The sequence below is a fragment of the Erithacus rubecula genome, assembly GCF_903797595.1.
Source record: "Erithacus rubecula genome assembly, chromosome: 14".
Taxonomy (NCBI): domain Eukaryota; kingdom Metazoa; phylum Chordata; class Aves; order Passeriformes; family Muscicapidae; genus Erithacus; species Erithacus rubecula.
Window position 1 is genome coordinate 3,904,630 of NC_136666.1, and position 12,694 is coordinate 3,917,323.

The window sequence follows — 12,694 nt, forward strand, 5'->3', positions numbered from 1 at the left end:
CATTTTCAGGAGTCTTTTGTTATGTCAGATCTGGTTATGACAATACTGTCAGCTTTGCTTGAAATACTGTAATATCTGCATCTTTGTGTTCTGGCAAAACAATGTAGATTTCTCTGATAATAATTCCTTTTGTTGGCTGTTTCTATACCATTAAGTAAGAAAGTGATGCTTTTTTTGCCATGTCCCTGATACCTGTGCTATCCTTAGATTTCAAACCTTGTAGTAATGTCTCCAAAAGAGGGAAGTAAATGCAGCTGAGACTTGATGATGTCTCTCAAAATGCTCTTTAGGTTGTATGATTTTACTCCCTTTTTAGTGTTTTGTTGTCCATCCCTTCCTAAAAGTTATGACCATAGTCAGCTCATTTCAACCTCTAGCACAACACAGTGAATACCACCTGAGTTGTAAAATGTTTGAAAGATGAGACAAATTTGCATTCTTCTGTACTTTCATTTAGTTTTCTTGTACAGCAACAATTAAAGCACCTTGTTCCATCTGTTTTTCAGAGAGTTCTGTAGGATTGCTGTTTACATCATCTTTTGAGGATGCTAATGAAGCAGAAGTTATAAAAAATAAATCCTTAAGAAAGAGACATAAAAGTGCAGTGGAAGCTGACTTAAGGGAGGTGCCATGGGAAAGCAGGAGCAGGAACCTGAGTGGAGATGGCTTAGTGGGACTCATGATAAACAGAATCAACCAGGAAGCAAACCCTGGAGAAATTGTTGAAAAACTGGGAGCTGATGCCAAAATTCTCTCTAGTGCATTACAGAAAAGCATAAGGCCAAAAACTCTTAATATCAGATCTTCCTCTTTAGACTCTAAGAGAGAAAGCCTGGAGAAAGAATCCAGTGATGAAGATGCAGCCTTTGATTGCAGTTTTACAGATAAAACAGAGTCCCCTGTTATCTTTGATCTGGAAGACCTGGATGCAGAACCTGAAACACCTACAGCAGTGAAAACTTCCAGTGAAAAATCTAAAAGGTTGCAAAGAAGGAGCAGCTTTCCAGTAAAGCCAGTTGAAAAAACAGATGTTGAAACTGGATTTGACCCATTGTCTCTGCTGGTTGCTGAAACAGAGCAGCAGAAAGAGGAGGAGGAGGAGGATGATGACAGAAGTGTTTCAACTCCATCTGCAAGAAGAGATTTAGCTGAAGAAATTGTCATGTACATGAACAACATGAGCAGCCCTTTGTCCAGTCGTGCCCCGAGCATTGAGCTGCAAAAACCCTTCGATGACAGAAATGCCAATAAAAGGAGCCCAACCATTATCCAGCCTTGTAGGAGGTCCAGCCTTCCCCCAAACTCCCCAAGGCCACCCAGTCTTACCAAATCCAAGAGCTACCACTCAAGAAATGAAGAAAGGACAAGGGACAGGCTTTGGTCTTCCCCAGCTTATTCCCCAAACAGCCCAGCCAAGGATCAGCCCCAGGACACAACCAGTGCATTGACACTTGTGTCATCACCATCCTTTAACTTGGACACACTGCTGACTCCCAAGTTTGATGTTCTGAAAAGCAGCATGTTCTCTGCTGGAAAAGGGGTTGCAGAGAAAGCAAGCAAGTGGTACTCCAAATTTGCAATGTATGCTGCATCTGCAAAGGTGAACATTTATTAAGAACCTCTAAATTAAGGAAAAAGCTTTGTAAAGGTTTAATTACTGACTTGCATGTGATGAAATCCCCTTACATGACATGTGTCATTGTAGACTATGTACACTAAGCTGTTTTAATCATGTTTGATATACCAGAATCCTAATTTTAATATCCTGAATAAAATTTTAGTCTAGCTTGGGTTCTGAATATATTTAATGGGAGATCATAAGTGTGTTGACAGAACAAAGACTGCTCTGGCTTCCCTTTTTAACCTAAAGAAGAAAACACTTAAATAAACAAATATTTGAAGTCTTTATTGCTTTTATGAGTAAGGGGTTGTCTGGTTGTATTAGTTGCCAAAATAATTTAAAGCTAGTTTTGATCCGAGGTCATTTGTTAGAATGTTGTTTGCTGCTACCAATTTAGACCAAAACTGCATTTGTTCCCAGCCCTTGGGAATGAAGAGAGACATTTGCCTTGTCCATCTTAAAGTGTTGCTACAGCTGCTGATAATTCGTGTGGCAATGGGGTGAAAAAAATATTGGATTAAATTGGTTATGATTTCACTTAATTATTTTTGCTAGGAGAATCTTTGAAAAAGAATCCTGGTGTTGATGATTAACCCAGAGTGGGACTTGCCCTTGTCTTGCATCAGTTCTACACACAGGTCTATGATCCTCCAAGGAGGGAGAGTCATTCCTGAAATTTACTGTGAAAAAGAAGGCTGTCCCTTGTTTTTTGGGGGTTTTTTTGATTTTTTTTTTTTTTTGAAATATTTTTGCTTTCCTTCCATTTTCTCACTGGAACTGCTGTTCTTTTCTCAGGATCAAAATTCAGACCGAGCAAGTGTTTCATCTCTTGGAGCTCTGGACTCAGAATCTACGTCTCTCACTGATGAAGATGTCTGCAATGATTTTGAAAGTGCTTCTCCTCAGGAGAACACCACACCAGAAATTAAGGGGATTAGCATCAGCAAAACAAGCCTGGAAAGCTCAGCTTCCCATGATAGCTCAGCTAAGCAATTTGATCAGTGTGGTAAGAGAGCTTTTGCATGGCATTCATCAATCTGAAGAAAAAATTCTAATTTTTAAAGTTGTTCTTTCATAATTCTCGGTTTAGGATCACCCTAGTCATTAGTCCTTTTTGTGGAAGAAGTAATTTTTTTTTTTTTTTTTTTTTTTACTACTTGAAAACTCTTACTCAAATAGGAAACCCTTTGAGTCCTTGAGTATTCATGTACACCTTAATTATGTAAGTTGTACAGCTCCAGAAAACATCCATAAAAACATTAGAATAGTAACTTAATTGGTCTAGTACAATTTTCTAGAAATACTAAAAATACTTTTTAAAAATCTGTTATAATTTTCTAGAAGCCAGTGTTGAAGCAGATTATCAGACAGACTAGAATTTTTTTTCGCCTAATCTGTGCTGGATAATTGGTCATGATTGTTGTATCACTTTCTGGTGTCATTTGGGGTACAAACAGCACCTCTTGTCCTTCCCTAGTTTTTGTCCACACAGAAGTTGTGGCTATAAATTACTTAAAATTTGTTTCCAAGCTACCAACTTGGAAACATATGGAACGTATGCAAAATTGTTTGTTGGTAGCTTTTATTTTTGCCTTGGTTGGTGCTGGGCAGATGGCAGCCTCACACTCCACAGTTCTGTACCAGTGTATCTCATTTGTTGCATCCTCCATCACACATTTTATTCTAACTGCAGCATTGTTTGAGCAGGAAAACAGGCTGCTAAAAATGCATTTTCTGAATAACTGGTATTTTGGATTTCTTCTGTTAAACAGGTTCTCTTTCCAAGTTCCCTTTACCTGACAAATCAGAGTTGGTGTCTTCCTGCAGCACCAGCAGTACCAGCGTGTTCCAGAACTATGCCATGGAGGTACAGGATGATTTACTGATTTTATTGATGAACTTGAAGCATGTGTCTTTAAATATGAGTATCTCTGTATTACTGTGTGTCTCTGGTAAAGTTCAAAGCTTCAAACTAAAACACCAGAAGACAGATGGATATTTCTGTTACAAAGTAGATTTCATTTCAAATCCTGCTCTAGAAAGGTCTTTATTTCGGTCACATCTTTTGGGCCTTGAAGCTTCAATTTCCAAGAGTTTGCTATTGGATGCAATTGAATTCAGGCATCTAAATCCTTTGTGGAGATAAATTTGTTCAAAGTGAAAATACCAAGTCTGAAGTAGCACTGGATGTTTAAAAACACAAAAGAGAACTTATTGTAACTTCTAGTAAGATGACTTTTCACTGTTAGGCTGGTTTGGATGGGTTTTTGTTCCACACCCCCCTGGATTTAGGTTAATGACTGTTCATTTGCATGTTTTATTCCCATTTCTGTAATACTGTCAGTCACTACAAAAATATATTTAAATTCTAATCATAAATTATGTAGCTGCATAAATATTTCTTTACTTTTATGCTCTCAGATTACTGATAACATGTTATTGTTAATAGAAATAATATTAAGCAACTGGCTGATTTAAATCTGAGATGCAATAAGAGGATGAACTTGTATACAATTGGAAGGAATATTCATCAAAGGGCTAAAATTTTAGTAGTTTTAAGTGCTTTGTGACACAAGAGGAGCTTTGGGATTGTGTTCTAGTGGGTTCTGTTTTGCCCTGGGCAGGTGCTCATCTCGAGCTGCTCTCGCTGTCGGACTTGTGACTGTTTGGTTCATGATGAAGAAATCATGGCAGGCTGGACAGCAGATGATTCAAATCTCAACACCACATGTCCCTTCTGTGGCAATTTATTTCTGCCTTTTTTAAGCATAGAAATCCGAGATCTTCGGCGGCCTGGACGGTAATAACAGTATTTGAATTTATCTCCATTTTAAATGCTCATATTGAGAAGTGGTTTTTGTTTGGGATTTAGGTTTTTTGGAGGTTTTTTTGGATAATGTTAAGCTTTTGCTTTTCCTGCAGGTATTTTCTGAAGTCCAGCCCTTCTACAGAAAATATGCAGTTGCCATCCCTTTTTTCCAATCAGAGTGGGAAGTCCTGTAACACCACAGCCACTGTTGGCCTCACTACATCTGTGATGCCTGTCCAAGAAGATATAAATTCAAATAGGTAAATGTGTAGAATTTCCTGCCTAGAAATTCTCATCTTTTCTGTGTGTATGTGTGTATTTTAATCAACTGAAATAAATTTATATTCTATTCTTCGAAGAGGAGAGATTGATTTGAGAGAGGCTCTCTCTGCTGCCTCTCCCTTATCTTTCAGCTGGCCACATCATGCTTTCTCTGCCTGATATGCACCATTTCATCCCTAATATAAAAATTCATGTTGGTTTTTGTATTTCTGCAAGTTTTATGAACTCTGAGAACATCATCAGTTGCAGGGGGGGAATAAAACTTGCACTGTAACATGAATAAGTGTGGTGACCAACAAGGCAGAATTCAAACTTTCAGGTCCATTATTTCCAGTTTAATTCTATCTATCTGTGTACATGATGGTGCAGTCAGAATAAAACAAAAAACTGAAATTCCTTTTTCTTTTTTTACTCTTCTCTAGTAAATCTAAGCAGCATGACAGTGTTTATGCCAGAAGTATCCAGATCCCCTCAGGAAGAAGGCAAAATGCCTCTGGGTCAGAATGTACAAGTCACCCTGTAGCAAGGAGCATCAGTACATTTGGTCCTTTGGAAGAAGATGAGAAGGAAAACCAGAAGATCAGCCATATCATTCCTACTGGTAGCCTGCCTGCTACTTTGCAAGGACCAACAGTGTGTAGTTTTTCTACCTTAAAAGTCATTTTTTCATGTTTGCCATAGATTAGAGATACGTGTAATGTCATTAACCTTCCTGAATTATAGTAAATGCTAGGCTGTATTAAACTCATGCTAGTTGGAGCTTTTAGATGTTGGTGTGTGTCATAGGGAACAAAAGTATTTATAAGACTTTGTAAAGACAGTTACATTCATTCCCTTAGTTAGAATTAATGGCATTTTTTCTCTTGCTGCAGGATTCCTTGGGCCTGGAATGGCACTTGCCTAGTCCTGATCCTATAACGGTTCCTTACCTCAGTCCTCTTGTGGTGTGGAAAGAGCTTGAAAGCTTACTTGAAAATGAAGGGGATCATGCAATAACAGTAGCAGACTTTGTAGATCATCATCCCATCGTGTTCTGGAATTTGGTGTGGTATTTCAGGCGCTTGGACTTGCCCAGCAACTTACCAGGATTAATTCTTTCTTCTGAGCACTGCAATAAGAACTCCAAGGTATGGAATCAGATAGGAAACATTGATGGAATGGCTGTTTTCCCATATAGGAAATCATTACATGGTTCAGTAACTCTTAGGAATGTGTCTTGCACTATGCTGAGCCCAGCCCTGAATTGGTAAAGGTGTCAGCTGAGGGAAGATATTCAAAACTCTGAAAGATGTGCTCAGCAGTCCTTGTGGGAGGCTGGTGTTTAGCTCTTACTCATCCCACTGACATTTGTGATCCTCACTTTCAAGGAGTATAAGTTTTTAGTCAGTTTTGTTGTTACTTGAGTAGCTGAGCAGTAGGGGTAAGTTTAGATTTTAGGACTGTAGAAAATAGCCAAAACACTTATTTGCAATCTCATTCAGATTTAGCTTTCTGTATGTAGTTTTAATAGCAAAGCTTTTTACCATGAGACTTAAAGATGTGAAGATACATGTTAAATACAGAACTCCTTTGTAATACAATGCCTTTGTGTGCTCTCCTGTTCAGATTCCACGGAACTGTATGTCAGAGGACAGTAAATATGTTCTTATTCAGATGCTATGGGACAACATGAAATTGCATCAGGATCCAAGGCAGCCTCTGTATATTCTGTGGAATGCTCAGAGTAAGTTCTGTTCCTTGTGGATTTTGGTGGTATTTTTTAAGAACAATTCCCATTTTGAGCAACTGAAGCATGTGTGTTGAGAAAAGATGTCTTTGTGGATGGTTCACATGAGCTACAATACTGTTTTTTGATCATGCTGCTTTTTGTCTTGCAGGTCAAAATCGCACTCTTTTGTTTGAGAGTGAGTGTTAAGTTTGGTGTTGCTGTTCTCAGTTTGGGTGAATTGTTTTGGGAGGGTGGTTGGTTCTGTGCTTAGCAGCAAACTGCTTGAACAAGTTTTAGTTTTCCAGCATTTCTGTTTCAAATCATTGACTGGTATTGCCAGTGGCTTTTTCTTCACGGGGATGGGAGGAATGAGAGGGAATACATTTCATTGATGCCATTCATCCACTCAGTTCATGTTCTTATTTTTAGCATTTGCTTACTCAGAGTTTTGTTGCTGGTGTTGGATCACACACCTGAAAATAGCTCATGGCCCATTGCATCTGTTGTTTTCCTATGTGCTTTTTGTGTTCTGCATTGATAATGACTTGATGTTTTCTTACTACATACATGTCAATATTTTCCACAGATTCTGTAGCCTTATTTTTTTAACAACTCTGTACTTGCTACACAAAGAATCTATATATTCTTACAGCCTTTCTAATGTTTTTCAGCCCAGAAGTACCCAATGGTCCAGTTATTGCAAAAAGATGATGACTCTTTTAACCAGGAGCTTTTGAGGAGTATGGTAAAAAGCATCAAGATGAATGATGTGTATGGACCAATGAGTCAGATACTGGAGAGGCTCAATAAGTGGCCACATATTAAAAGACAGAGGTAAGACCACCAGTGTGCCTAGCTGGATCAGAGTTGGGCAGTAATCAGCTTATTAATGTGAATTATAATTTCCCAGTGTGTTTTTTAAAGAAAAAAAAACCACTGTTTTTACCAGTGTTCTCAAATTTATCACTCTGGTATATTTTTATAATAATTTTCACAAACTTAGTTTCTCTTTTTTTGTTTTTCTTTTTACTTTTGCTTTTCCCCTTCCTCTTTACAGCCACCTCTGTTTTTTTAACTCTGAACAATGGGAACTAGGGATTTTGCATATATGTGTATATTTTGTTATTGAATGTTATTTATAAATTAGTAGGTGTTTTAAAATAAAAACCCTACATTTGTTTCTAGGGTAGCTTTGGGGGTTTATTTTTAAGTCTTTGGTAGAAGACAGAAAAGGAGCTAAGAGAGGTTGTGTTCTCATATTTAGGCAGAAGTTTTTTATTTCCATTAGCAGTGGAATTAGTGAGCATTAATTCCTGTGAATTTTCATTTCTTGCCTGGATTTACTAATTTATGCTAGGATATACAACAGGCTTGTCAACAGCTGGAGCATTGACAAGGTGTCTATTTGCTTGTCTGCCTGCTTTTTCAAGCTAATGTGAAAACTCAGAAAAGTAAATTCCTTGTCTGGTTGAATTTTGTGGAATTTGGTTGAGTGCTTAAGTTTGTGTTTCTCTCTGCATGCACTTGGTGCAACTTCCAGGGGACCTACCATGGGTTGTGTCCATATGTGGGGAATCCAGGACATTGTCCAGAACTCAGAAATGACAGTATTTTGGAGGCACAGTAAGGAATTATGTTCAAAATGCCTCTTTTTAATAAGTTGTCTTTAAGTACTTCAATCTATTTTTAATAGAGATTGTTTTGTGCTGTATCAGTCCAGTATATAAACTGGGGTTTTTACCATTTCAGGAGCCTTTACAGAGAAATACTGTTTCTTTCACTTGTTGCCCTGGGAAGAGATAACATTGATATAGGTGAGTCCTGCCAACTATTCACATGAGCACAGATGATGAATTTATTCAAACTTAGTTGTTCAGCTTCCAGAAAAAAATAATCTGTAGATTAGATATATGCCACTCTGTGGTAAGTGCCAAATAAAAAGGACTTTACAGATATTTTGTACTGATAAATGCAGCATTTGGGTGGTGTTTTTGAGCTGGGTATCTGAAGTTGTTTTTCCCTTGCTGCAGATGCTTTTGACAGGGAGTACAAAATGGCCTATGATCGTCTCACCGCTAATCAAGTGAAGAACACTCACAACTGCGATAGACCACCCAGCACTGGAGTGATGGAATGCAGGAAGATTTTTGGAGAACCATACCTTTAAACACACCTGGCTAAAGAGGTGACAGCTGTGACGTATCCCTGTGTAAAATAACCACTTGAGTCACAAGGAACATCTCAGTCTTCAGTGTTGAGGAAGGTGCGTGCGATGGAGTGTGGCAGAGGCCTCGGGAAATTCGGCCTGGCTGCGCTTGTGGAGATGGACAGAGAGCAACATGGGCCAAATGGTATTTCCCTGTCCCTTGTCCTTTCTGCACATCAGTGGGTGGACAGGCAGGTTCTAAACAAAATCAGTTCTCTGACTTGGGACGATGTATTACAGCTCCCTTAAAAAAAAAAAAAAAAAGTAACAGGTGGACACAAACAATGCACTGAAACTAATGTGAGCGAAGGAAATTCTTCAGAATCTATTGTTTACATAGAATATTCATGATGTTATGAAGAGCATACAAAGTTGTATTATACATATTTTAAATTGTTTATAGTAAGTTGATATTTTTTTAATTTTTTTAAATTACTGGAGTGAATTTTAAATGGACTTGCTGCAGAAGCAATACAGTGCTTATTTTTTTTTGCAGTACACTGCTATTTATAGTAACTTGTCCAGTTACTTTTTGAAGAGTGATTTGTTTATAAAGCAGAATAGAAAATGTTAACCTTCACCTAGACAGTACTGGAGATCCAGGATTTCTCTCATGCACACTTGGAAAACGTGTTACCACAGCAATCAGAAGGAAGGTATGGTAAATTTTGCAAAACTCTAATGAATTCACTGATGTCTCTGTGAAACACTTGTGTAGAAATCTCCTATTCCTCTCGTGTTTCCCTTCCCTCCCCACTCCCTAGGAAAGGGAAAGCACATTGAAGAGTGCTATGGATTTGTTATGGAGTATCCCATCTCAGCTGTTGGCATTTGTTAGTGTGGCCTCATTCCAGATGTGCCATGGAGCAGATGCCAGCCTGCAGTGAGTTCTCCATGAAAACACGGTGGTTGTGTTTCAAACACTCAGTACAACACCACACCATGCCCATCCAAAGCTTCTAATTCAAGTGCATCCAGCAACTTTGCTACAGGGAATTATAGAGAATGTAACTTATTGGGGCATATTGTGCTTAGTCAGACATACTTGGAATGTTCTGTCTCTATTTCACAGGCAAAATGATTTTTTTTTTTCTCTGAAGAAAACTTCTATATCAGTCCTTGTGATGGAGTCATGGCTTTTGCCTCATGTTTTCTTGTTGCAGACATTTAAAAAATGTTCTGTGCTCTCAGTCACATAGCAACTCCTCACCAGAAGGTAGGCTACAGGGAAAATATCAGAAGTCTTGCATGGAGGTGGGAAAACAGACATTGAACTGTATAAAATACCCTAAAATTTAAATCATGCTTTAACAAATAGCTTTACTTTAAGTAATCTTAATGATTTTCCACTTCTAATTTCTTTTAGTTGTTGCTGTTGTAATACTTCCTAATATTCAACTGTTACATTAGATTTTTATATTGCAATCTGCCTACCAGTGTTTTTAAAAAATCTTTAGTTTGCAAGTATAATAAACCAGCAATATTCAGTTAAGCAGAAAGGTGATAAACTTTAAAGCTTACATTTACTTTATTAAGTGAAATAGAGCAAGCCTTAGAGGCTTAAATGAAAAGTAATGCTGCTATGAAGCTCTGTAACCTCCTCCCAGACCTCTGTAAAGTTCTAAGAAGAAGCTGCCCTAAGAAGAAAGGATTTAAAACATGTAGAGCCACAGGTATGTGCTGATAATTGCAGGATGTAGTCTTGGATACAGCTTCCATCGGGTAATGCCTCTTCTCTAATGTGCTGCTAGTTATGTAGCTGACCTTTTTGAAAGTATCCCCCCACCTGAGGTGGAGCTAGCGATGCTACACTTACAACATCTTTCACATTTAATTTATTTTAACAATTTGTGATGCTCTTTTGTACTGCCACGCTTGTACAGTATCCTTGTGCATGAAATGGAGCTCCTTTTTCAGCCAGGTACATGGTAGAGATACCCTCTTCATTCCTCTGAGCTATTGTGAAATAAACAGGCTATTTTTGAACACAGTCCCTGCAAGTACCCCTTAGTGTGCGTGGCTGCTCTGCTCTGTACAGTAGGAATGCTGCATTCCCATGGAAATCTTGCCTCCTGTAGTTGCTGTACTTAAGCTCATAGCTGGGGAAGGTCGTGTTCCCAGCTCCCTGCACTTCTGTTTCCCATTTGCCACTGGGGTAGCCATGGTTCTACAGGACCTCCAAGCCATGAAAGGAGAGAGAGCAAGTGCTTTTTCCAGAGCTGCCATGGGGTGTTGAGGGGCTGAGCTATGACCCAGCTTCCCACCCAGTGCGGGGTGGCCGAAGAGCCGAGCCCGGTCCCCGTCCCCAGGACACGGCGCAGGTGTGGGGGCAGCACGTGGCCCTTCCTCCATCCTAGCCCCAGCCTCCTTGTAAGGACTTCAGCTGCCTCCAGGCTTATAAACCAAACAGTTTTACTTCTTTTCAACATCCCCCAGGGAGTGGATGCTGCACTGGGACAGGTTTGTCCCTGCAGCCTTCACACAATCCCTCTGTTCCTGCATCCCCGGCGTGGCTCTCCTGAAGCGTTGCCAATGTTAATTTGGGTGTGCTTTTAAATTACTCTATCATATAGTAGCTCATCAAGTGAAATCATTATACTTAATGAATTGTTTTATAAAGTCTGTTGCAAGTCAGTCCACTGTAGAAATATATGAAAATAGAGTTGGAATAGCATAATAATAATTTTCCTCATTTGAGTCATAATGTTCCAAATGTATCCTGAGGTCGATAATTTTTAAGCATCATGCAATTCAGTGTTGAAACAGTTTTCAAATCTTACTGTCCTTTATTAGAAAAGCAATTTGACTATATTTTCCAATACCACAAAGATGAATAAATAAAATATTTGAGACATATTTTCAATTTAAAATTTTGTATGAACTGAATTTTCTCCGTTTGTGTACTAAATAATGCTTATGTCCAAAACCTTAAACAAAGGTTTTACATTTGCAGTGCAATATATATTTTGATTTACTTATGGTTCCACTGGAATAATTATTGGAGATGAAATATTGAAATGTGAATAGAAATTGTGCTGTTTCTCTGACACTGTTGTGTCCCATTTGAGGAGGTTTGCTGTTGGTACAGTTACAGCCTGATGAATTTGACTTCCATTGGCAAATAAAATTATTTGTATCCCAAGAAAGAGAAAATTCCTGCATATAAAATCTTAGTGTAACAAATGGGAGATGCAAATAGTAATAATAATAGAGAGGGGTATTCTGGCTATTATCTCATTGGGATTTAAAAATGGTACTTTGTTAGTCTGCAAGCAGCACTTTTTAAATGAATGGTTGTAGATTTGTAAATATGTAATGTTTAAATTTTATTTACCAAAAACCAGTATGTTGGATGTTTGCTTTGGTTTGTAGTTCCTTTAAAATATGCAAAGTCAATGTTCACAATGTTAAGGGTTTTTTTCTGTCTCATCAAAAAAAAAAGTTTTACAGTGAGTCAATAAAAAGCTTAAAATCTTTCTGGTTATTTTCATTAACATTTCATTAGATTGATTACAGTGACAGAAATGTCTGCAACTCTTAACCACATTGTGTGCTCCCATGAGGTGTTAACAATAAACCTCTCAGGTTTGGTGATGTCAGTGGCATTTTTTGATCTTGTCTGTGTGGAAGTCAGTGCTAACAAGAGGAATCAGCACTGGTTAAATAATATGTAACTGTCAGAGATTAGTGTCAGGATGAAAACAAACCCCCCAGAATTCAACTCCTTGTTGTATTTGATTTCTGGCTTTAGTTTTGATTAGAGGTAATGTTCTTTTCTAACCCCTGAGCCTTTTATTCTTGTTGCAGTGAGATAAACCCAAGTGATATCACACTTGTACTTTATATGAATTTTAGGCACTGCATTGCAAGATCAGGTACAGATCTGAAAGGAGCTCAGTGGAGTTTGGGGGAGTTCTCTGCTGAGCTGCAGCCTGTGTGTCCACACAGTGATTTTAAGTAGAGCTGTTCTGTAAAGGCCCAGCCACATCAGTCTGATTCTCTTCCCACTGAAGTAGAATTCACTGATTTCACAGAGTTTGAGCAACTCACTGACTAATTTAGAGCATG

General features: G+C 38.3%; 1 protein-coding gene across 1 annotated transcript in view; it reads left to right on the forward strand.

Annotated features, from left to right (window-relative positions):
- Positions 1-9,521, forward strand: part of DENND4A (DENN domain containing 4A) — a 45,355-nt gene extending 35,834 nt beyond the window's left edge. The window contains exons 22-32 of the mRNA XM_079317616.1: positions 507-1,600; positions 2,417-2,627; positions 3,394-3,488; positions 4,246-4,421; positions 4,544-4,690; positions 5,135-5,345; positions 5,585-5,839; positions 6,318-6,435; positions 7,092-7,254; positions 8,170-8,234; positions 8,451-9,521. Of these exons, the coding sequence (XP_079173742.1) occupies positions 507-1,600; positions 2,417-2,627; positions 3,394-3,488; positions 4,246-4,421; positions 4,544-4,690; positions 5,135-5,345; positions 5,585-5,839; positions 6,318-6,435; positions 7,092-7,254; positions 8,170-8,234; positions 8,451-8,587 (2,672 nt within the window). The 3' untranslated portion in view covers positions 8,588-9,521. The remainder of the gene's footprint in view (positions 1-506; positions 1,601-2,416; positions 2,628-3,393; positions 3,489-4,245; positions 4,422-4,543; positions 4,691-5,134; positions 5,346-5,584; positions 5,840-6,317; positions 6,436-7,091; positions 7,255-8,169; positions 8,235-8,450) is intronic.
- The last annotated feature ends 3,173 nt before the right edge of the window (positions 9,522-12,694 follow it).